General features: G+C 43.0%; 1 protein-coding gene across 4 annotated transcripts in view; it reads right to left on the bottom strand.

Annotated features, from left to right (window-relative positions):
* mllt10 (MLLT10 histone lysine methyltransferase DOT1L cofactor) overlaps positions 1–22974 on the bottom strand; it is a 51852-nt gene that overhangs the window by 3362 nt on the left and 25516 nt on the right. For 2 of the 4 annotated variants that reach the window (XM_030078962.1, XM_030078965.1), the window contains 12 exons: positions 19898–19996; positions 19327–19663; positions 17967–18185; positions 16929–17402; positions 9898–10058; positions 5222–5339; positions 3633–3711; positions 2154–2347; positions 1638–1787; positions 1220–1275; positions 584–882; positions 251–274 (listed from right to left, as the gene is read on the bottom strand). In XM_030078962.1, the coding sequence (XP_029934822.1) occupies positions 251–274; positions 584–882; positions 1220–1275; positions 1638–1787; positions 2154–2347; positions 3633–3711; positions 5222–5339; positions 9898–10058; positions 16929–17402; positions 17967–18185; positions 19327–19663; positions 19898–19996 (2210 nt within the window). The remainder of the gene's footprint in view (positions 1–250; positions 275–583; positions 883–1219; positions 1276–1637; positions 1788–2153; positions 2348–3632; positions 3712–5221; positions 5340–9897; positions 10059–16928; positions 17403–17966; positions 18186–19326; positions 19664–19897; positions 19997–22974) is intronic. The other 2 variants (XM_030078963.1, XM_030078964.1) reach the window with 2 other exon arrangements.

The following is a 22974-nucleotide window of genomic DNA, read 5'->3' as shown; positions in this document are numbered from 1 at the left end:
GAAGATGATGAATCATGGATTGAGACTGCACCGTGTTTCAGATGATAATATGATAGACACAGGGACAATCAGGGAATTACACAACATTTTTCTTAAAAGTTTGATGATGATAGGGGACAGGAATTCACACACTGAGAAGAACCTAAGGAGAACCTCAACAGAATCACAAACCCCCTCAAGCAGACTGCTGGGACATGAAATGGAGCTACAGGCTGTGGTGAAGAGGTTGCACCGAATTTTGATCTCTCACCTGTTCTTAGCAGTTGCTGAGCTGCTACAATCCAACACGTGAGCAAAAGAAAAAAGGAAGAGGACCCAATCAAAATCACAGTCACACAACTGATAAAATCAAGACTGGGTTGATCCCTGGCATCTGAAAAGACTCCATGTTTGCAGTTTACTTTTGTTTGGATTTGGTGGAGCAACAATGGGGTTGATGACTCTCAAAGAGTAAACAAAATAAGGCTATGGGGAACCCCCCCAAAAATCTACTCCACCATTTGTGACCCATGACCCAATTCCACCCTAAAAAAAAAAACAAGAGAGAAAAACAAATAAACAAAAGATGCAGTCAGACAAATACCTGTTGTTAATGGGCAGAGTGACACCAGTAGCTGCTGCCGAGGTGTGAGTGTGAGGGCTGGGAGTGCCTGTTGGTGTCTGGATCACCCCGTTTAGGGCCCCAACGATGCCCCCCATGCCCAGCGCGCCCCCACCCAGAGCGCCCATCAGCCCCGCCACCCCGCCCAGCCCGGCAGGGGTGGTTCCCACGGCCGTGACCCCGTTGAGCTGCGGCTGAGGGGGGCTCTGGGAGACAGAGGGAGGGGTGGAGAGAGAGGAGGTGGAACCACTACTGCTGCGGCCCCCACATGACGCACTGTCCTGAGAGAGAGAGAGAGACAGAGAGAAAGAAAGGCAGAGAGGGAAAATGAAAACAGGACAGACAGACAGAAAGAGAAAGGCAATGAGAGACCATTAATAAACAATGTCTTCTAGTCAGGGTTCATTTCTGTCAGTGTGGTTATAATAACATGATTGCGTAGTGAAGGAGCATACCAGCAGTCCCTGCAGTACCAATTATCCCAATGTTAGAATATGATGCTTCTTTGATCTAAAATCATTGAGTTATTACATAAATTGACTATAAGTTTGGTTACTGTATTGACCATGTGGTGCTGTTGGGTTTATACTCCATAATGAGACAGAGGTTTGTCCTTACCTGAGCTGCCATTGGTAAGGAGGAGTCACTGGCTCCCAGCTGAGCTCCTTTCACGTCTGCAACATAAATTAATGCATATTTAGATTCTATGTGTGTGAGTGTGTGTGTGTGTCCGTATTTGTAGTTGCAAATTGGGCATGAATGGTGAGAATGATCAAGGTTTGTGTGTCTAAGTGTATTTGTGCAAGGATGCCATCATGGACATCTGTGCCTCTGTGTTCATTATTGTTTCTCTTTTTCTTTTTTTTAATCCATGACACATAATCTCTTAACAATATAAATCTCTGTTCCTGTCAAACAAATTCATGTATCTCTCTAAAGACGGGCAAATATATATTCATTTCACTGTAACTGATTTAAACGGGTATAGATGTGTCTGTGTGTATCTGTGAGTTAGTGTGTGTCTATGCAAGTGTACCGGAGGAGGCTGTGGTGGGAGTGAAAGGCACTGATAGCTGAGCACTGAGAAGCTGCAGTCTCTCTTTCTTCATAGTCAGAGTTTTAATCTGCTCCTCCAGCCTCCTGTTCTCCACCTGCAGCTGGTGAAGGGACTTCAACATGCCCACCACTGGGAGGGAGAGGGAGAAGGAGGGAGAGGGAGAGAGAGGCTTTACTGATTCCCCATATCCCTATCTTGTTAGCATACTTCATGTGAGAAACGTGTCAAGACTGAAACAAAAATTGAACTGATAGAACGACAGACAGAAACACCGACAGGTAAAGTGAGAGAGGCAGTGAGAAGTGGGGGTGAGAGCAAAATGGCAGGAAGAGACAGATCAATTGATGGACAGGGAGAAATCGAGAAAGAGAAATGGTGGGAGAAGGAAAAAGCTCAAAATAACGATTGGGGTTAAGAGAGTAGAGCGGGAATGGAGTCTTCATGATAAATTTATGTGTTTGTGTGTGTGTGTGTGCGTGCGTGTGGGTGTCTCACCATCTCCCTGCGCTCCCTGCTGCAGCAGGAAGTTCTGCCCCTCGTTCCACTGCCTCTCCAGGAGTTGCTCTATACTGGTGGCCACCGGGGGCAGTGTCTCCCCGCCACCTCCCCCCGCCCCTAGCAACCCCAGCCCTGGCCCCGGCAACGACCCTGAGGGGTCATAGCGGATCTGCAGGCCACCAATGGGAGACCTGAATGAAGAGAGGGAGAGAGAGACAGAGAGATAGAGAGAGAGAGCGAGCAGGGACAGAAAGGCAGAGATAGAGAGGTCAATGGGGAGATTAACGACCCAACATAAACGTCAGACAAACATAGACACTGCTGGCTATAAAACTACATCAATTTGTTGTTACAGTGGCTGCTAATGAAAAGGGGCCAGGCTTTCTGTGTGTGAGAGAGGGAGAGAGGGAGAGAGAGAGAGGGAAGTGGACAGTCTTGATGCGATAAATCTTGGTGTGTGTGCTGAGACAATCTGTTGAGTGTGAAAGAGGGATAGCAGAGAGACGGGAAAATGGACAAGTATAATACAATATAAATGAATAAAATAGAAATAAAGAAAATGGAAAGCGAAAGACAACATTTTCCCTTGTTACATCCAACTTCATATGCAACATCATAGCCTAATCCCAAAAATAAGAAATGAAATGCAAAAAATAACTACTTCATGAATTTACACAGACATGAAAATGTTTACAACTGACAAGTCATAATTATCATGTCATTTGGCATGTTGGTTTTAACAAAAATCAAATCTCTGCAATTACATTTTCCCATAAATATTTTGTTCTAATATCCACGTTTAGAAACTATATTCACATGACACTGAAAAATACCAATCAAAGTAAAAAAACAAAAAAAACAAAAAAAAACTGTCACATCAAATTAAAACTAACCTGGTCAAGTGAAACTATCCATCCAACAAAGTAGAGGACAAACAAACAAACACACATGGCTTTGTATCGTCAATATTTCCATCTTGAGAGATCCATGCAAACATTCCCAAATGGAGGAGACAGGGAAGACCGTCAGACCGTCCTTGCGCGAAAATAAACAGGACGATAAGAAAAAAACATTCAAAGCGGAGTTGAAGGATGGTTACCACCTTCAAAAACACAACTTATCGTTGGCTGAGCGAGAGAAAATTGCCTGTAGGGGTACGAGCGAGAGGGAGAGAGAGTGCAGATTTGTGTGTGTGTGTGTGTGTGTGTGTGTGTGTGTGTGTGTGTGTGTATGTGTGTGCGTGTGTGTGTGAGGAATGAGAGGAGAGAGAAGATGAGGGGCCAGCAAAGGGAAAGGGAGGAGATGGGGGTGGGGGATGGGTGAAGTAAGTGTGTGTGTGCGTGTGTGTGTGTGTGTGTGTGTGTATGTGTGGTGGTGGGGGGGTGTGGAATGTAAATAGGGGCTTGCTCACAAGGGAGAGAGAGAGAGAGAGCAGAGCATCTGTGTGTGTGTGTGTGTGTGTGTGTGTGTACTCACCGCGGGGTGGTCTTGGGAGAAGCTCTTATGGAGAAGCCCTGAGCTCCAACACTGCTGCTGCCGTCTCCCACCTCCTGATCTAAACACACATACACACACACACACACACACACACACACACACACACACACAGACACACAGAAAATCAATTGCACATCTAAAACTGACGGCTCTGCAACCTACTAACTCACTCTCTTCCTTTGTATCTCTTTTATACACAAGCCCTCATTCAAACTGCATGTGCTTCCTCTCTCTCTCCCTCTCTACCTTCAATGAGTCTCTCTCTCTCTCTCCACCTCTCTCTGGGCCCCTGGCCAGACGCTTCTTTTCATTTTCCTCACTGAGAGTAATGAATCACACACACACACACACGCACACGCGCGCGCACGCACACTTCTGCATCTACACGCTCACACAAACTCCCCTCTACTTAGACAGTCAATCCCAGCTTTTACCCCCACCAGGTCACCACTCTAGTCCCACTCCCTCCTTCTTTTTCAAGTCTTTTTTCTTCCGTAACCCTTTCCATGCTGGCTCCACCCTCCAGACACTCAAAAGCAAAGAGAAACGCCTGCCAAAGTAAATAGACTGCATGCATACAAACACACACACACACCTTGCACGTTTGTGCATACGTAACCGTGATAACTCATAAGCACAATTTGCATGCTTGTATACACACAACAAGTACATGTGTACACTGTGTGTGACAGTGAACACACAGGTTATTTGATGTTATCTTGAGCGTTATCATCTTATTTCCCTTTGTGAAGTGAACAAATGCCAAAGCAGTGACATGATTTCATTTGTTTCAAGAGTGACACATGGCTAGCTTATATCTGCACATGCACTCACAGCCTTCCTGGTTTCTCTCTCTCTCGCTCTCTCACACACACACACACACACACACACACACACACACAGCCCTGTGGCCCTTTGTCATTCAAGCTGATTAGCGAGCTGACCCGCAGGTCAGAGTGGATCTGGCTCTGATGACTGGCAGCAGGAACCAGCTACCTTCCTCCTCTTCCTCCTCCTCCTCCTCCCAAACTCCCCTCTCTCGCTGCCTTTCCCCTATTTTCTCTTGCTTCTCTCCGCTATGTTCAAGCAGATGTCTTACACCATGAAGTAGCGACTCTGGCCACTAATGCCACCACCTACACTCTTCATCTATAATCATCTCTTCTGTACAGGCCAGACAATAAACCACCAGGCCTTCTCCTCTTCCTCACCAGAGGAGTTCCTGAAGGCAGCTACCTCCCTCTTCTGCTCCTCTTTCACATTTCTCCTCGTCCTCTTACACTGACCACGGCTCACGGACCATTAGCTTGATGGAGAGCTGCATGTTTATGCATGTAAATCTTGTGTATGTGAATGCATGTAAGACTGTTTGTGTGTGACAGAGTGAGAGACAGAGAAAGAGAGAGAGATCATGGTGTAACTGGAGCTGTGTGGGAGGAGCTTGAAAATATCACGAGTAGTGACCCTTGACCTCTCTGTGGGACCCAGAGGGCGTGACCTATCCATTACCTCCCTCTCTCTCCCTTGCACACACACACACACACACACACACACACACACACACGTACCTGCTGGTGAAGCCTCAGACTGGGCAATGCGCGCTGCCATGGCTGAGTTTGGGTTTAGTCTGTTCCCAAACATGTGGGAGGGAGCCAGGTTGAAGACGGAGCCTGGCAGACCGCTCACCTGCACAGAGACAGAGATACAGACAAAGAGAACGTCAATAAGCCACAAAAAGCAACGTTTTACTGATTTTACAACAGTCAACATCATCACTTCACATTCTGCCTAAAACACTTTTTGGGTCTTTGAAAACCCGTGTAAATCACGTACTCAAGCGGCTAATTGCTTTTAGAAAAAGTGATACCGCATCATTTGATCTAAAACAAAAAATGCACATTAAATAAATCTTTAATTTAAGCAGACAAATTAGTTATTCCACCAAGCAGTATAGTTCTTTAACAGCAGCTAAACAACATGGTTTATGTATGAGCAGTGATTTTAGTTAGTACACTGACATTTACATCAAGTTTTGCGTGATTACCGGTGTGCATTTATTGGGTATTTGACAACTCTGGATGTAAGTCACAACTGAGGGCTGTAACCATTTGTCTTAAGTAACTTTTTTCTTTGTTTCTGCCATTTGACATTTGATGATCAAGGGTCCAAGAGTGTGAATCAATCTGACCATTCTGGGTGGAAATAGTTCAAGAGACCATGAACCTCAATTACTGATGCTGTTTTCTGGGGGGGGAAAAAAAGCCTGAATATGTATTACATGCCAATGAAACCTATTTGAATGGAAAGACGCACATGCACGCACACACATACACACACACATACGGGGCTGAAAGCGTCTCGGCTCCCCTACAGTATGCTGACATGCTGACAAAGTGTTTCTGATGCATAGAATTTAATCCAATTAAAGCATTTCCCAAATAAGGACCCTGGAAGGCAGCAAGAGGGTGGAGCGCGGGGGCGGAGCATCAGAGAGCAATCAGGTCCATCTAAAAGAACAAAATGGCTGACCACATCAGATGCTCAGGAGTAAAAGGGACAAAGCCTCCATCAAACCACGTGACACTGGACTTCATTTAAAACTTTTGAGTGGGCTGGTGACTTTGCTGTGGCCTCACGTTTCCCTTAAAAGTCGTATGTTCATCGCGATTACCTTAAAAAGTTGGTTATGACGACTGTTACATTCATCAAACTTGACATTTTAAAATGTCTCAAATATTACTTCCTAATTTGTGAAGATTCAGCAATTTTTGACTTCATCTATGAGTCAGAAAAGCTGACTAGTTTTCAACAGCATTTTTTCCCATTCCAAACATTCCCTAAAATGGAAATCTTGGGGGGTGAGCATAAAAACAGGAGCTCGTCATGGAAGTCTAGAAGGTGTATGTCTAAACAAATAAATAAATAAACACGAATGCTGACACAATAAATGCATGATGAATATCCTTGACTGGAGCTTTGCCTGCTTTGTCATCCTGTTTCCTGATTCTATTTTACCCACCTGTTTAAACTTAGGATGTAAAAAAAAAAAAAAAAAAGAAAAAAAGAAAAAAGAAAAAGAAAATGCCGTAATCTCCCATTTCAAATTAATGGAGGCTGAGTGTCCAAATGACTGAAATCCTGACCACCCCTCCCCAACTCTGAAAAATCACATACATGCTTAATTCAAAGAAGGTCCCTCCCCATGCCCCTGCTCCATTTTTTCTCCCTGAATTGACTTCAGCTTTTTTTCCAAGCACCCCCCCCCCCCCCCCCCCCCACACACACACACCCTCTTTCTCCTCCTGCTCTCCCCAATGCCATAATCCTGCCCCCTTCCCATCAACATTCATTTTTCATTTACATTCATTTTTCATTCAAAGACTCTCTCTCTCTCTCTTTCTCTCTCTCTCAGACTGGGCTGATAGCCAATAACAGTAGGCCGAGAGTCTGCTGGTGGACTGAAAATAGCAAATGGTCTCTGTCCCTCTCTCACACACTAACTCTCTCACACACACACACACACTCTCTCTCTCTCTTTCTCTCTGTTACACACACACACACAGAGGGACGCCTGTGGTTGGCATCCTGCTGTAGTTGCGTAATTTCTGTGGACTTGATTCAGAGTGTGTGTCCCAGATGCCCAGAGGCCTGCATCACACATAACAAACTAACACACACGTTTTGGACAATCTGGAGTGACAAGATGAAAAAAACCAAAAAAAAAAAAACCAACAACAACAATATCTCTCTTTCTCCTTCAATATAAGTCTCTCCTTCCCTCCTGCTGTCAACTGCTCACTCGTCCTTACTCAAACACACTCACTCACACACACACACACACACACACACACACACAAACACACAGAGCACTTGCTACAGCCCTCACTCCTCTATACATGCTGCAAACAGGCGTGATATCCTGTGCTTCCCTGGGCCTCTCGTCCTCTGTAATATGTGCTGAAACAGAGAGGGATGGGGCGAGATGGGGGCCAGGCCGGTGAATTCAAGCCATCTATCCCTTCATCCCCACTGTGGTGCTTGTCAGATGTCATTACATCACAGCAGAACAGAGAGAAAGAGAAATGGAAGAGTGGATGCGGACGGAAAGAAGAAAGGTCGGGGGTGAGAGCAAGAGAGAGAGAGAGAGAGAGAGAGAGAGAGAGAGAGAGAGAGAGAGAGAGAGAGAGAGAGAGAGAGAGAGAGACAGTGTGTATATGTGGGAAGGGGGCGGGGGCTGGGGGTTAGTGGACTGGGGAGAAAAATGAAGTTGGGTGGACAGAGACGGAGCAGGGCCTTTGGGGAGATTCTGAAAGGATGGACACAGGGGTCAGGGAGTGAGGAAGAGTGTGCTGGGGGGGCAGACTCACTGCTGGAGGGGGCTGAACTGAGTCAACACCCTCACTTTTGAAAATAAGCACAATCAAGCCAACAAAACTGGTAGGAGAGGGTGAGCGAGTTGTCTGTATCTGTTTATTTGCTATGTATGCTTGTTATGTAATGATGTTTTTTTTTTGTTTGTTTTTATGTGTTTTATATTTTTGCTTTATGGGGCTATACCTTTCAATAAATTCACATGCAAAATGCAAATCAAAAACTACTAAGTATTAGGAAATGGAATCAGCAGGACCTCCCCGACACAATATGATCCATGATACTTGGATGCTGATTCGCTATGGATTGCGATTCTATAATTATTGTGATTAAATATTACGATACTGTGTGATTTTTGATTACCTTTTCTATATATAAAACACAGAACTACGGCAAGCAGGTGAATCATACTTCCAAAGACAATTATCATGAGCACATCAGAGAAATTTACTTTAAGCTTTACACATGTATCACTAAAGACAAAAACGTGTTTTGTCCTGAGTAATCTTGACCTGATATAGGCTGCATGTGCTGCATGACTGCCACATTACCACTTTTCATACAGCAGCGCTCATGTCTAACTCAGCTTTACCTTCTGATTCATTAAAGCCAAAGTTCTTCCAGACTTTTGATTCATAGTGTGGAGGTGAGGCAGGAATCTAAATGTGAGTGTTTTTTTTCTTTCAGTCTTTCATTCCTGAGATGATAGACTTGGTTCCCAGAGACCTGCAGCTAAATGTTTGTTTGAACATGTCACACGGCCCTCTGCTGCATTCTAGGCCGCAATATTTTCTCCATCTTCCGAAAAGTAAAAAATATGTCCAAAATAAGGGCAAAGTATTTATAAAAGGTCAGTATGATGATGTGAAAATCATCAAAGACAAAAAAAATTGTGATTTGTTACTGAATCTATTTTTTCCCATCCCTACTAATTGTTAAGAGATTGTGAAAACTGCATTCTTCAGTTCTACACAAAACCATCTGAGCTGTAAAACCTGACAAAGTGGTGCTACTATAGCCAAGGTTGATACTGCAATTTGTTCAAATGTTTAATAATACTGGAAAAACTTAAAGAAACTTAAATCTAATACATGGACTGCATTTTCTACATTTTTTTTTTTACAAAAATCAGATTAAGCATTAAAATCCACCTTAATAATAGCCCTTTTATTTATCAGGATTTTATTATTTTTAGACACAGTATTTCATTTTATTCCTACAGCAATATCATCATTTTTTCCTTCCTTGCTGTTTTCTGTCTCCTGACCACATCCTTGAAAAGATATGTAGGGATAAATGGATAAATTGCATCAACCAATTAATACTGTAATAATAGAGTGAAAGCTCATACAGCCAAGCTGTTGGTGTCGACAATTCATCGCTGCTGCAATGACAAAAATGTTGTTTTTGTTTTTTTTTTTTAAAACTCTGAATAAAACTAAGATCTTCTACAGGTGCAGCATACTGTCAGCTGTACAATAACTTGCTGAGAAAACACAATTCACACAAGGTCAGGACAGACACATTTCACATATAATTAATGTGCAGCGGATTAATAATGGTGCTGAGAGATTTGGCATTGCAGACATTTAATTAGTGTGCTTTGGTTTATTTGTGTTCCCACAGTTTATCAACACTTCAACTCAAAGATGCGACAAATGAGGGTGAATTGACAGATGTGGAGGATGGGGAATGAAGTGTGTGTGTGTGTGTGTGTGTGTGTGTGTGTGTTAGTGAATAAGAGAGAAAGAAAGGGAGTATAAGACGGCGGGTGTGCTTTGTGAGCATGTTTGTTGAGTGAAAACTGTGTGAAACAGGGCGAGATTGACAAAGTTTTACATACACGTGTGTGTGTGTGTGTGTGTATACTCACATGTGTGGAGGCTGTGCTGGTTAGCGGAGCAGTGGCGGTGAAAGGGGAGGGAGGGGCTAGGGAGGGTGTGGGCTGCTGTTGCTGTGACAACTCAGAAGTGGACCCGCCCATGGCAACGGATCCCACCCCCGACGACAACCCATCTGCACCAGAGAAAACACCTGTGGAGAGTCAGAGCTGTTAGCGGCGTTATTCTCCTCCTCACCTGCTAATTCAGTGGAATAATACGGTAAGAGGATGATTTTTACAGGAATATGGTTCAAAGCTGTTAATCCCCCACACACAAATAAAACTCATCTGAACTTCAAGGCTCAAATGTTTTTATTGGTCTACAAACTCTGCTACACTGACAGTCCAAGTCACTGTCAGTGTAGCAGCCTGAGATTTTTGCTCTCATTTCTATGGGATTATTGCTCTTGGAGAGGTGACGTTCATAAATACCAGCAGCTGAGGTTATGATTATAGCAGTAATATGGTCCTGTGTGTTTAGGCTGGGCTTTCACTTTAAATGCATGTGTGAATTTGTGGTTTTTAAAACAATTTGTTTAGGCAAGTTTTAAATATGATCCCAGCATCTGGAATATTTTATTTTCTTGTCTTGGTTTTTCACCCGGGAAAAAAAGGAGAACTTCTAATACTTTGAGAAAATACAACAATTTGCCATTTGCTACAATGAAACATGACACATTTGCAGCAATGATGGGTGTCTCCAAATTTTTTTTTTTCATTGTTGCTGTTTAAGATTACTTTTTTGGCATTTCTGCTCCACTTGACAGAAGGACAGGAAAAGCAGTGGAGAGCAAGGGGATGACATGAAGCAAAGGTCCCGGGCCGGAACCGAACCTGGGCTCTCGCGGCAGGTGAGCCACCAGGGCAACCCCCAAAATGAGGTTTTAATTTTCATCATAGTGTACTCAATGTGTACAAAGACACACACACACACACACACACACACACACACACACACACACACACACACACACACACACACACACACACACACACACAGCGTGGGTAGCCTCCCTGTGACCCAGAGTGGCTGGCAAAAATCTAATGACACCAATCCACGTCCACATTATTCACAACGGGCTTTCACACACAGAGAGGAAGGAGGAGAGGGGAGGGAACATTTATATGAAACGACTCTTCCTCCTGAGGCGACACATCGCATGCTCTCCCTCTGCTTGTTCCTCTGGTCTTTCCGCATCACTGACATGATACGACCATGATCACAGACGTGACGCATCATAGATAGTTTTGAACTCTATATTGAATATTTCTGCTACATTCAATACATGTGCTAATTGCACATCACATACCAACTGCTCCATTTTCACACAGTCACACACACGTCGTACCATTCTCTTATCGCTTTACGCTCTCCCCCTACACACACATACTCTTCTGCTCGCCCACTAACCAGGGGTAAGCCCTGCCCCTGCCCCCCTTTGACCCCAGGAGAGGAGGGGGGAGATAGAGGGCCCCTCAGCCCCACAAAAGACTGAATGGCTCAGGGCAGCACACATTCACTGGGGGAACAAGAGATCTTTGTGCCAGGAGGGGAGGGGTGGGGGGAGGTGGGAGAGAAAGAGAGAGAGATAGAGAGGGAGAGTAAGAGAGAGAGAGAGAGAGAGAGAGTTACACACCACGTGGGCCCACATACTATTTATAATGCTTTGTAATATGCACCAGTAAGATTGATACCCAAAGCAGTGCTGTCATGGCTGAGGGGTCCTGTGCTCCCTCAAGATTTTGCTAGCTGGATTAGAGGCCAACCAAACAGTTTATCAGAGAATTTAGCTCATGCCAACAATAAGAGACACAATGGGCTGCTGAGAGTGTAGCGGCGCAGGCAGAGGACAAAGGACACATTTTAAAGGATTCATATTAATTCAATATTAGGCTTAAAGTGTATGAATACAGAAGGTAATATTATACAGTATCCCAAATCTAAAGATGGGAGCAGTATGTGGCATGATAGTGTGACTTTAAACAATTGAAAATAAACTTAAAACCAGTTGGTATGATGGTTGTGTAGTGTGTTTAGGAATTAGTAGTTTACAAACCCTTTATAATAATAATAATAATAATAATAATAATAATAATAATAACAATAATAATAATGATGATGATGATGATGATGATAACAACAATACCTGGACATGACGATGAAAGAGCCATAAACAAGGAACAGCAGAGTCATTTAAGAATTTAGACTGAAATTCATGATGCAACACGACCACTTTTTTTTAATTTAAAGTATCTTTTAAATTAGTTTTTAAATAGAAGTTAGACTTAGCAGAAAAACAGATAACAAAATGAACTAGTCTTTTCTGAATAGTGTATGGATGTTTATTATTATTATTATTATTATTTATAATTCATTATGTTATTAATAAAGTTAAAAAGTTAACATGATTGTTGAGGTATATGATGTTAGTAAATGACATTTTGGATATATTGTATTACCTATTACATTTTAAATATAGTCACTGCCAGGTGAAAAACCTCAGAAATCTCATTTTCATTATTTTAAGTTCGACTGGGAGCTTCTGCCAGGGTGCAGAAAATTCTACAACCTTTACGTTTATGAAACGTTTTCACAACCAATTAGATAAATGTAAAAGTGCATGGATGTCAGCCTAACAAGGCTGTATTTCTTAGTTCCTGAAGAAAAAAATACTGATTGCTTCCATTAAAAACAGTATTATGATAAAGCTCTTCCACTTCATGCTGTCATTAGGAATAAACACCTACTCCCGAATCAAAACTAAAACCACAAAAGGGGAGAAAGAACAAATGGCATTTTTTCCGCCCGTCACGAAAGCTACAAGCAATATTCTCACAAACCCGTGTTGCTCCGACGTACAGGCCTGAGGCTTGTAAAACGTCTTCTCTATCTGTGTGATCAGTGGCATTAAGCCTCTACAGCAGAACTGCCTCCATCACCTGACCCTTCACTTCGCTTTCCTTTCCCACTCGATACGTTTGGAACCAACGAAATATCTCGGTTACTTTGATGAGATCCAGTCAAGCTGGTATATCTCAACAGGAAATCAATGTTGTCTGTTTAGGTTAGGCTAAAAACTGAAGTCCATCCAAAACTTGGCTGGCCACATCAGCAGATTCACTATGTATTTATTTATTTATTTATTTTTTAAGGAAATTTTATTTCACGTAGCACAAAAAGGCAGAATATCAGGACCATGTGGTCTCTGTTTTGCAAAAGGCACGGATGCAGGCTTTGAATCTTGGCTTAAAAAATTATTTTAGGGACAAACAGAAAATACTGCAAAATTATGATATTCTCATGTAACTGAAAACAGGAAAATATTTGTTGTTCTGAGTAGCTTGTATAACTGAGATAAAAACAAAAAGGTATTCAGACATGAAACTGTGTAGAGAGGGCAATCTGGCAGTGTGTGTGTACTTCAAAAAAACAAAAAACAAAACAACAACAAAGAAAAAATATCAGTTTCACAGTCAAGACATAAGTGACAATGAAGTTTGAGCACAAATTTAGGCTTCAAATTGAGGAGTGAAGGTGATAAACTTAACTGCTGTATATTTGCTTCACTCCACCATACGCTTCCTCAATCAGCAACACGTTTTGTTGGGAGCCAGGCAATTAACATTTAACACCAACATGTTTTCCAAAGTATTTCAAAGTGCTGTCACTTTAAAACTGTTCTGATAAAGTGCTGAGACGTGTTGGAGGCTTTCTGCATTTTGTGTGTGTGTGTGTGTGTGTGTGTGTGTGTGTGTGTGTGTGTGTGTGTGTGTGCGCGCGCACGCATCATCCAATAGTCTCCTTTGAGATGAAGCTTAATGTCTCTTAATCTTTCTGATGGATGAAATATTTCTTTTTTTCTAGTTTAATATTCAAATCCTACTCATTTTATGCACTCAGCTACGCAATATCAGGGCTCACAATGATTAAACACTTCTTTAAAAAAAATACACTGACAGATAAAAGTGTTGGATGCTAATTGTAAGCAGTTATACATACTAGAAGACAAAACTGTGATAGGAGACAAAGCAGAGAATTTTTAAATTCTGATGGGGAAAAAAAATCCCCCCTAAAAAACTGTAATTGAAATGCAAAACACTGGACCCCATCCACAGATGACACTCTAATTTCTTAATGACGTAGCATGTATTGGAGCATGAATGTCTTGGAAAACGTGCGTGAAAAATCATATTTTAAAAAATGAGCTGTATTTGGTATTAAAATGACTTTTTTCCATCTTAATATTTTGCTGGGTTTAACAGTTTACCTTCCCCTGTGTTTTGCAGTAATGAGGTTCTGCTGTATTAGTTAACACAACTATGGGCGACATCATCAGTGCAAGGCAAAAAATAAATTACAGTTCAACATAAAGAGAGGAAGAACTAGGTCCAAGAATTAGCATTGTGCCCACAAAGCTTGACCTCTGAGAAACACACAAATAAAATCTGACATTATGATGTACTAGACTGGAGGGGAAAAAAAAAGATATTTATAGAATAAGGACGACTCTGGAAACAATACATTTACCGTAGTTTATTTTTTAACTTCAGTTCTCTCTCTCTCTCTCTCTCTCTCACATGTGCACACACACACTCTCTCCTATATGCATGCACACCCTCTTTTCTCACACTTTTCCACACACACACACACACTCCCACACAAAAACCAGCCTATATGAAATCATCTTCCCCTGTCCGCCCAACATCTCTGCTCCCGCTCTCACCAATCCCGCTGCATTCTGCGAGCTCACCCCGTCCCATCAGTGACCCCCCTGCCATCAAACATTAACCTAGCCCAAATCTAACCCCCTGTCTCTACTCACCCACCAACACATATCTATCAGCCTAACTATCCATCCGTCAGCGCGGTGCAGACAGCAGACGGGATGGGGGGTGAGATAAACGACAAGATCCTCCCCATTACTGCCCTGCATTAACCCCCAGCTAAATATTTACAGTAGGAGAAAGAACACACGATACACACCAATTCAAACACACACACACACACACACACACACACACACACACACACACACACACACACACACACACACACACACATATGCACCACTGTTTCCCTATCTTCTTTCAGCAGTTGTAGTCACCAGAGCCAGAAATTGCAGCCACCGCTGGAGAAAATGCACGAGAACCAAAACTGGGAATCAAAACCAAAATTATCGCCAGCCACCACTGCTGCAGAAACATATATTTAGAAAATGAACAGCTACGGTCCCTCTGCGCTTAAATTCATGGCCAAGTATCCAACAAACACACATCTTTGTCTTAGCGGTGAAACGTTTACTGAATTGATTAGTCAAATTTTGATAACTGATTGGTTTAATTTATCAAGTAAAAAACATCTGGTTAGAGCTTCACAGAAGATTTGATGGCTTTTCTCTGTTTTCTCTCTTTAATATCAGTTTGGGCTCTGGTAAAGTGTGATGAGCATTTGTCATTTTTTTTATTTTTACAGACTATGTGATTAATTGACTGATTGAAAAAATAATAATAATCAATGAATTGATAATGAAAATAATTCTTAATTTCAGTCATAAAGTATGACAGTTGTTTCAAATACATACAAATCAAAAACCACCACTCCTACCTGTATTTATGAGTCACTTACAGACCATGTTGTTTTGCTATTATTTAATAGCTATTTTACCTCAGAGAAAATATTTAATTATTTTTGTTTAAAAAAAACTGTTCTTCAGTGTTTGCATTTGGTATTTATTAACCCAGTGAGTTGTGGCTATTTTATGAAAGCAGTAAACCATGAGAGGCCATGGTTTGAGTGATTTAATAACACCTTTAGAGTCTCTGTATATATGGAAGCACATGAGAATATGCAAACACACTTACACCTATAAATGCATGAGGCAGCAACAGGTGAGGTGAGGATGTGAGGAACCAGCAGAAAGCAGGTGAGAGGGGGGTGGGGGGGGGTGGGAGGTGGGAGGCAGAAATAAAAATGAAGGGTGGTAATTCTGGAAGAAAGGGGAGACATGGGGCGCAGGGACGGGGGGGCGTACCACTGAGCCATTACCATCAGCACAGGGGAACTCCAAAGCAAAAAGACAGTTGCCAAGCAACTGAACACAGATGAAAAAAAAAGAGAAAGACCACTTCTGCGTGCGTGAGAGAATAACATTCACACACATGTACGTACGCACACACACACACACACACACACACACACACACACACACACACACACACACAAGAAACCGATTACAGAGGTGTGTCAAATCCTTTGCCATTTGCATTGGCACAGCGATGTTAATACTTTGCTTCACATAGAGGCACTTCATAGGCATTTGTGCTTAAATCAACAACATTTAGTGGAAATGAAAAGCAGGAAAAGGAGATGGATGCCATGTGATAAAAGTCATGAGGACTCCAACAAAAGCAACAAAAACAAGAACGTCCCATACGTATACTGAGATCCCTGAAAAACCACTTCCCTTTTGTGTGAGCTGCTAATGAATTTTGGTAACTGAAAATGATGACTGCGGCAGGAAACAACTTGTGCTGTCACCATGACACAAATGTCTGATAAACACTAAATTTGACCAGCAACATTCGACGTTTCAGAATACAATGGGACATTCAAGCAATGGCTGGCCACCTGCTCAAGCCGCTGACTAATTACCCCAAAAAACAAAACAAAACAAAACAAAACACAAGAACTGAGCAGCTGCAGAAAAGATTCATCAGAATTTAACTGGCTGGAATTAATTTCCCACAGTGACTGATGAGAACAGTGCTGGAACTATTTCTGTTTTGTACTTTGTCGGGTGGAGAGACAACTGAAACAGTATTTGGGTACTTTGACAATTAAAACACCACTGAAACCAGTCCAAGAGCAATTATTTTAGGCAGGGTACCATTTCCAGTCGGCAGGATGGCCGATTCCACCCTCTCAATATAACAGCAATGCTACCATGTGAGAGTGTGTGTGTGTGTTGCTGTGTCTGTGTGTGTGTGTATGCGCGTATGTGTTACTGTGTCCTCCTCCTCACCTGTCCCAGTGGTTGTGGAGCTGCTGTGGCTTTGCAGACTCCCATTCCTGAGAAGTGACGGGGACTTCTGAATCCCACCACTGACACCTATGACCCCCAGGCCCCGCTCTGCTCCTCCTCCTACTCCTCCACTGCTGGAGACCGAGCCTGGTCGGCCTGAGAGTGCTGAGGATGATGATGATGAGGAGGGGGAGGCAGTGGAGGAGGAGGTGCTGGCGGTGGAAGAGGTGGGAACGGTTAGGGAGGGTGCCGGCTCCAGCGGCTTCACATCTGAAGTGAAGCAGGGCGTGTATCTGTTTCGCCAGTTGCCCTTCTTCTTCTTCTTTACCCCGTCTTCTCCTCCTCCTGCTCCTCCTCCTCCCACTCCTGGACCCGCAGTGGAAGGCTGGGGTCGTTTGTAGCCAGCGGCTCCACTCAGGCTTGTCGTCTCGCCGGCTGTGTGACTGTGGGAATTCTCATAGAGTTTTCCGCCCACTGCAATGGTAAGAAACAGGATTGAATTTGTAAATATATTTCTTGAATTCTATTCTAATATTTTAACTATTGTATCTTCGTGTAAAATTCAAAAGTTGACATATCTGTTCTGTGGTAATTGACAAAAAATTACTAGCAGAATTGAGCCACTGATAATACTTTAAGAATGAATGAAAGAGATATTACAAAAATATTTTGCAATATTTTCTCATTTTTTTAAATTATCAGTAGATTGGAAATGATTCAGCTAATTTTTAGAGACATCAAAACATGAAAAAAAAAAACTTTTCCCTTTTTGAAATAAGTGACATTTAAATGCAGTTGTACTGAACACATGATATGCTTGTGAAAGAATTGCTATAACATACAATAAAACTAAACCATCATTGCCATTATCAGGAATGTAATTATTAATAACCTAAAGAGGAAAGCAGCTATCTCCCATCAATAATGAAAAAGCAGTAGTAAAATTAGACTGAAATCTTTTAATAACAGAGAAAAAAAAAAGCCCACACCTGAGTAACAACACTGCATCATAATAAACGTTACGGTAAAGTGAGTCACCTCCAGATGCCGCCGTGGCGGACATGAGAGAGCTGAAGAGTGTAGTGGTTCCCTCTGAAGCTCCGCCCTCTGACCCCGGCTTCACAAGGCAGCTACTGAACGACGGCGGGGAGGAGAAGGTGGTCCCGCCCCCTGGACGTAACGATGAATCGGTGAAACTCAGGAAGTCAGAGGAGGAAGCAGCAGAGGGTGTCTTGCTGGCGCTGGTCAACAGCAGGCCTGGGAGAGAGAGAGAGTGGGAGAGACAAGAGAGAGTGAGGGAAAAAAAGGCGATGGACAGGGAGACGGGGGATCGAACATTGGGATAACTGGTGGGAAAGTTTCCATTCTGCTCTCTTTTCCATCATCATGGGAGCAGTGGACAAGATAACAATGACTGTTTTATCACCTCTCCCACTCTCTATCTGCTGCTCCCTCATCATACAGTCGTCCCATGTGACCGAGGCACAGTCTTGCAAGCACACAGATGAGCGAACACACACACACACACACACACACACACACACGGTATTTCTCTATTTGACAACACACACAAACACACATGTACACAAACACACACTTGACAAGCACCTCTGGGTTCTGATAGCGCAGGACACAGGAGCTGAGTCTGAGCACTGGCTCCCTCATAGGTCCTGACCTCCCCACATGTTCTCTCTATCTATGAGCGAGTGTGAGTGTGTGTATGTGTGTGAGTTTGTGTGTATGAGAGATGGAGAGAGGGAGAGAGAAAGAGAGAGAGAGAGAGAGAGAGAGAGAGAGAGAGAGAGAGAGAGAGAAAGAGCGAGTGTGATTATGTGTGTTGTATTTCTTTAGGTCCTTTCCCAGACAGGGCCCCAGATTACAGGAGCCAGAGGCCAGCCAGGATGATGACGTTATCATGGCCACACACACACACACACACACAACAGTCTGATATCTGGCCAAAATCCAACTAATGACACAGCGCACGCATACACACACACACACACACACACACACACACACACACACACACACACACACACACACACACGAATCACCAGTCTTTCCTGAAGAATTTTTAGTAGATGTGGGGATGTGGGAGTAATTTTGGTTTTGGGAGCCAGATTCGCTCCTGGATCCCTTCCAGGATCACTTCCAGCTGATTCTGCAATTTAACAATAGCTCTCATTTCAATATTAAAATCATGATATATGGACAATTGTGCTGCAACTACAACTGTATGTGCTATTTTTTGGTGGGTGAGCCATACAACAATGCCACATGATGATTTACATTTTTCTAACTGTGGGGTAACTGTAACTGTGGGTTGCATAGCTGCATGACTGTAACAGAAACACTGCACGAACACAAGCAGGACTGCTTGCAGTTACCGTCTCACCTTGATGGAACGGCCCGGTGGAGGCGGAGGCAGATGTGGAGGAGGTTGTCATGGTGACCACAGCAGAGGGGAGGGGTTTCCCTGAGGAGGTGAGAGACTTGCGGCCGCCCCTCGGTCCCACCGCATGACTTCCACCGCTGTTCTTCTTGTTCTTTGCCTCCGACCCCACCTTCCCCCCGTCTGCTGACGCGCCATCCTTGGAGTTGCCGCCAGAGTGAGCCGACGGCACTTCCTGGAAGTTGGCGTTGGTGAAACGGGCAGTGCTGTCATCCAACCGCTTCTGCGAGGATGCGGGCAGAGAGGTGACCCCTCCCCCAGAACTGCTGCTGTTGTAACTCTGGAGGAGGACAGGAGAAGAATGATAAAAAACAAAAACACAATGGAAAAGAGCACAGGTTATGAGAGGGAGAAGAACAGGGAAAGAGAATTACAAAGAAGAAGAAGATGAGAGAGGCAGGACCAAAGTGAGGAAAACAGGAGGACAGGATGAAGAAAAAGACCAACTTTTAAAACAACTTAATGCCAATCACTCCTACTGTAACGATCAAAAAGTTAGAGCGGGGGCTCTCACCTTGTCTGGGACCATGATGTTTGGAAGTACAAGGGAAGGCGACAGGTCCATAGACGTTTTCTTGTGTTTGGGTTTATGCCTGTCCCGCTCCTTGTGTTTCTGAGGATGGACAAGAGGAGGAGAAACAGATGTGTGAAGCTACTGAAAAGAAGAGTGCATGGATAAGAGGAGAGAAAGAGGAAGAATAACACACAGATACCTTTCAATCTATACCCTGCAGCAGCTCCCATTTTATGGACACTACAGTTCGTACAGTGTGGAATGAGTGCATATTACATACATACATATATATATATATATATATATATATATATACACATATACGTGTATATATATACACACACACACACACACACATACGTGTGTGTGTATATATACATATACACACACACACACACACACACACACACACACACACATACATATATACATACATGTATGTATGTATGTATATATGTTTACACACACATACATATATAGATATTGATATATAAATATAGATAAATATAGATATATACACACACACACACACCACTCACACACATTACTGTTCTAGGGGAAAAGGAGGGCAGGAATGTAATGCAGACTCTCCACATGTGTTAAAGATAACCAAAATAAAAAACAAAAGGGGTCTTTAAATAGCACATGTGCAAAAGTCACACACTAGGTTGTGTGATGTCAAGTAAGACAAATAAACTCAAACCCATTGTGCTGCGGCTTTTTTGCTGCTTCATACAAGAGGAACACTCAAAAAATTCACTTCTCATTTTCCAAGACTATAAGAAAAGTCAATGTGATGTAACATAATTTGTCTGATGTAAGGATTCTTGGGCAGTTTTCTGCTGGTGATACACAGGCTCTGCATTCACAGCAATACGTTCATTATGTGCTCTGGTGAGGGGATAAACTTGACCTAGAGCGGCAAATAACCGTTTTTCATTATCGATTAATCAGTTGATTATTTTCTCAATTAATCGATTAGCTGTTTGGTCCATAACATGGTGAAAAACGTTGATTACAATTTCTCACAGCCCGAGGTGACATCCTCAGATGTTTTGTTTGGTCGCAGCCAGGGGTCCACAACCCAAAGATATTCAGTTTACTGTCACAGAGAACTTAACAAAGCAGAAAATATTCACATTTGAGATGCTGGAATCAGAAAAATTGGATTTTTTTTTTTCTTAAAATTACTTAACTTTCATTTAATATTTGAAAACTAACCAATTATTCGACCAATCGTTGCAGCTATAACTTGATCGGTTCATCAAACAACCAAAGCTCCACCAGTCGCCGACCACAAGCTGAAAATGTTCGCTGCCTGTTTTGATAAACTGACCAAGAATCATTGTTGCTTGTGGTTTGCTGTGCATGCAGAAGCTGCATGTCACCTGCAGGGAAACATGCAGGACACACAGATAATGTCAACTGGATGCTAAAGGCAGGCGATTAGTGACATGATGCAGCTTTTGAGTGTGTGTATTTCTGTTATCAGTGGTACCACAACCCAGTGCTGGTTAAAAGTTAAAAAGGGTGTGTCATGGGACTGTCCCATCACGCATGTTTTTTTGTTGTTGTTGTTGTTGTTTGATGAGGACAGACCTTTTAAAGTAACTAAATAATAAAAATTATGATATTTAATTGTATATCTGTACATGAATAACACAGCATGTATCTCTTTCAATATATATCACAGAAAAACAACATTATTGCAATGTTAGTTGTTTCCAATATCATGCAGCCCTATTACTAGGATCTAAGAAGAAGATGAAAAAGCAAAAGTCAGACAGAGACAGACAGGGCACTTCCTTTCAAAGACTCAGTCAGAGATAAAAGGTTGGAGATCTCCTCACTCAAAGAGCAGGAGGGAGGGGAAAAAAAACACTAAACAATCAATAAGGGGTAGGAGGCAGCACAAATTCGGCATACTGCAGTTTAGAAAAGATAGTATCCTAAGTGCCCCAATCATATCCTTCAACTTGGACCATCACAGCTCAATTTACACCCTCGCTCACACACAGGCACTGCCACCCTCCTCTCGCACCCCTGAGGGGGCGACAGGGTGCCAGCGAATTTACACCTCACATGCACACTCTGCACCCCGACACCTCTCTGCACGTGCACACACGCAGAAAGGTGCATGTGCGCACACTCGCACACAAAGACCTACACAAGACACACAAAGCCCCAAGGATAGGCTGTGAAAATATGCAGTGATCTTGAGAGACGACATAGGACTCAACATGCTTGCGATGCTTGGTGCCATAACAACTCTAAAACACTACAACCCCCGCCCCACTCGCCTCTTTCCCTCTCCCTTCCCCTCAGGGTCCCGGTGCAGAGTGATTGGACGGAGGCTGATGACAGTTTAGCCAGGCTTCCTGTTTGAGTGGCAGTTAACAGACTTTGCCAGCCAAATCAGGAGATGGCAGCTTCACTGTAACCCCTCTGTATGCTCTGGCTTCCGCTAACGCTCGGGGTTAGGCGACTTAAGCCGCCGAGTTCATATCGTGTGTGTGTTGTGTGTTTTTCTCTGTGTGTGAGAGAGATAGCGAAGAGAGAATTAACTCTAAACAAGGTGGCTCTCCTCGCAAATTGGCGAAAGAAAGAGGAATGATGGAGAGTAAGAGACAGAGAAAGCGAATTTGCAAGGTGAGAATGAACTTAAACATCTATCACAGACAGGTTAAAGAAAAGGGAGATGAAACCAGAGATGAAGACACACACACACACACACACACACAAAGAGAGAGCGAGAAAAAGAGGTAAATTCCTAGGGATTCCCTTGTTGTTTTTCATTAACATTCCAAAGGTAGGTGTTGATGGACAGAGGCTCAGCTTAGAGGGTCAGATAACACACACACACACACACACACACACACACACACACACACACACACACACACAGACACAGACACAGACACAGACACACACACACACACACACACACACACACACGAGGAGGGGGAGTTTCATCCCAGTGACACAGATGCTTGCTGGACCTAGAGCACTGGGCGTGGGAAACACAACACACACACAATGTAACCTTGACACACCCTTATCAATCAGTTCAATTGATT

The sequence above is a fragment of the Myripristis murdjan genome, chromosome 20 (assembly GCF_902150065.1).
Source record: "Myripristis murdjan chromosome 20, fMyrMur1.1, whole genome shotgun sequence".
Lineage (NCBI taxonomy): Eukaryota > Metazoa > Chordata > Actinopteri > Holocentriformes > Holocentridae > Myripristis > Myripristis murdjan.
The sequence above is the reverse complement of the archived record's forward strand: the minus strand, read 5'-3'. Positions and strand labels throughout refer to the sequence as shown.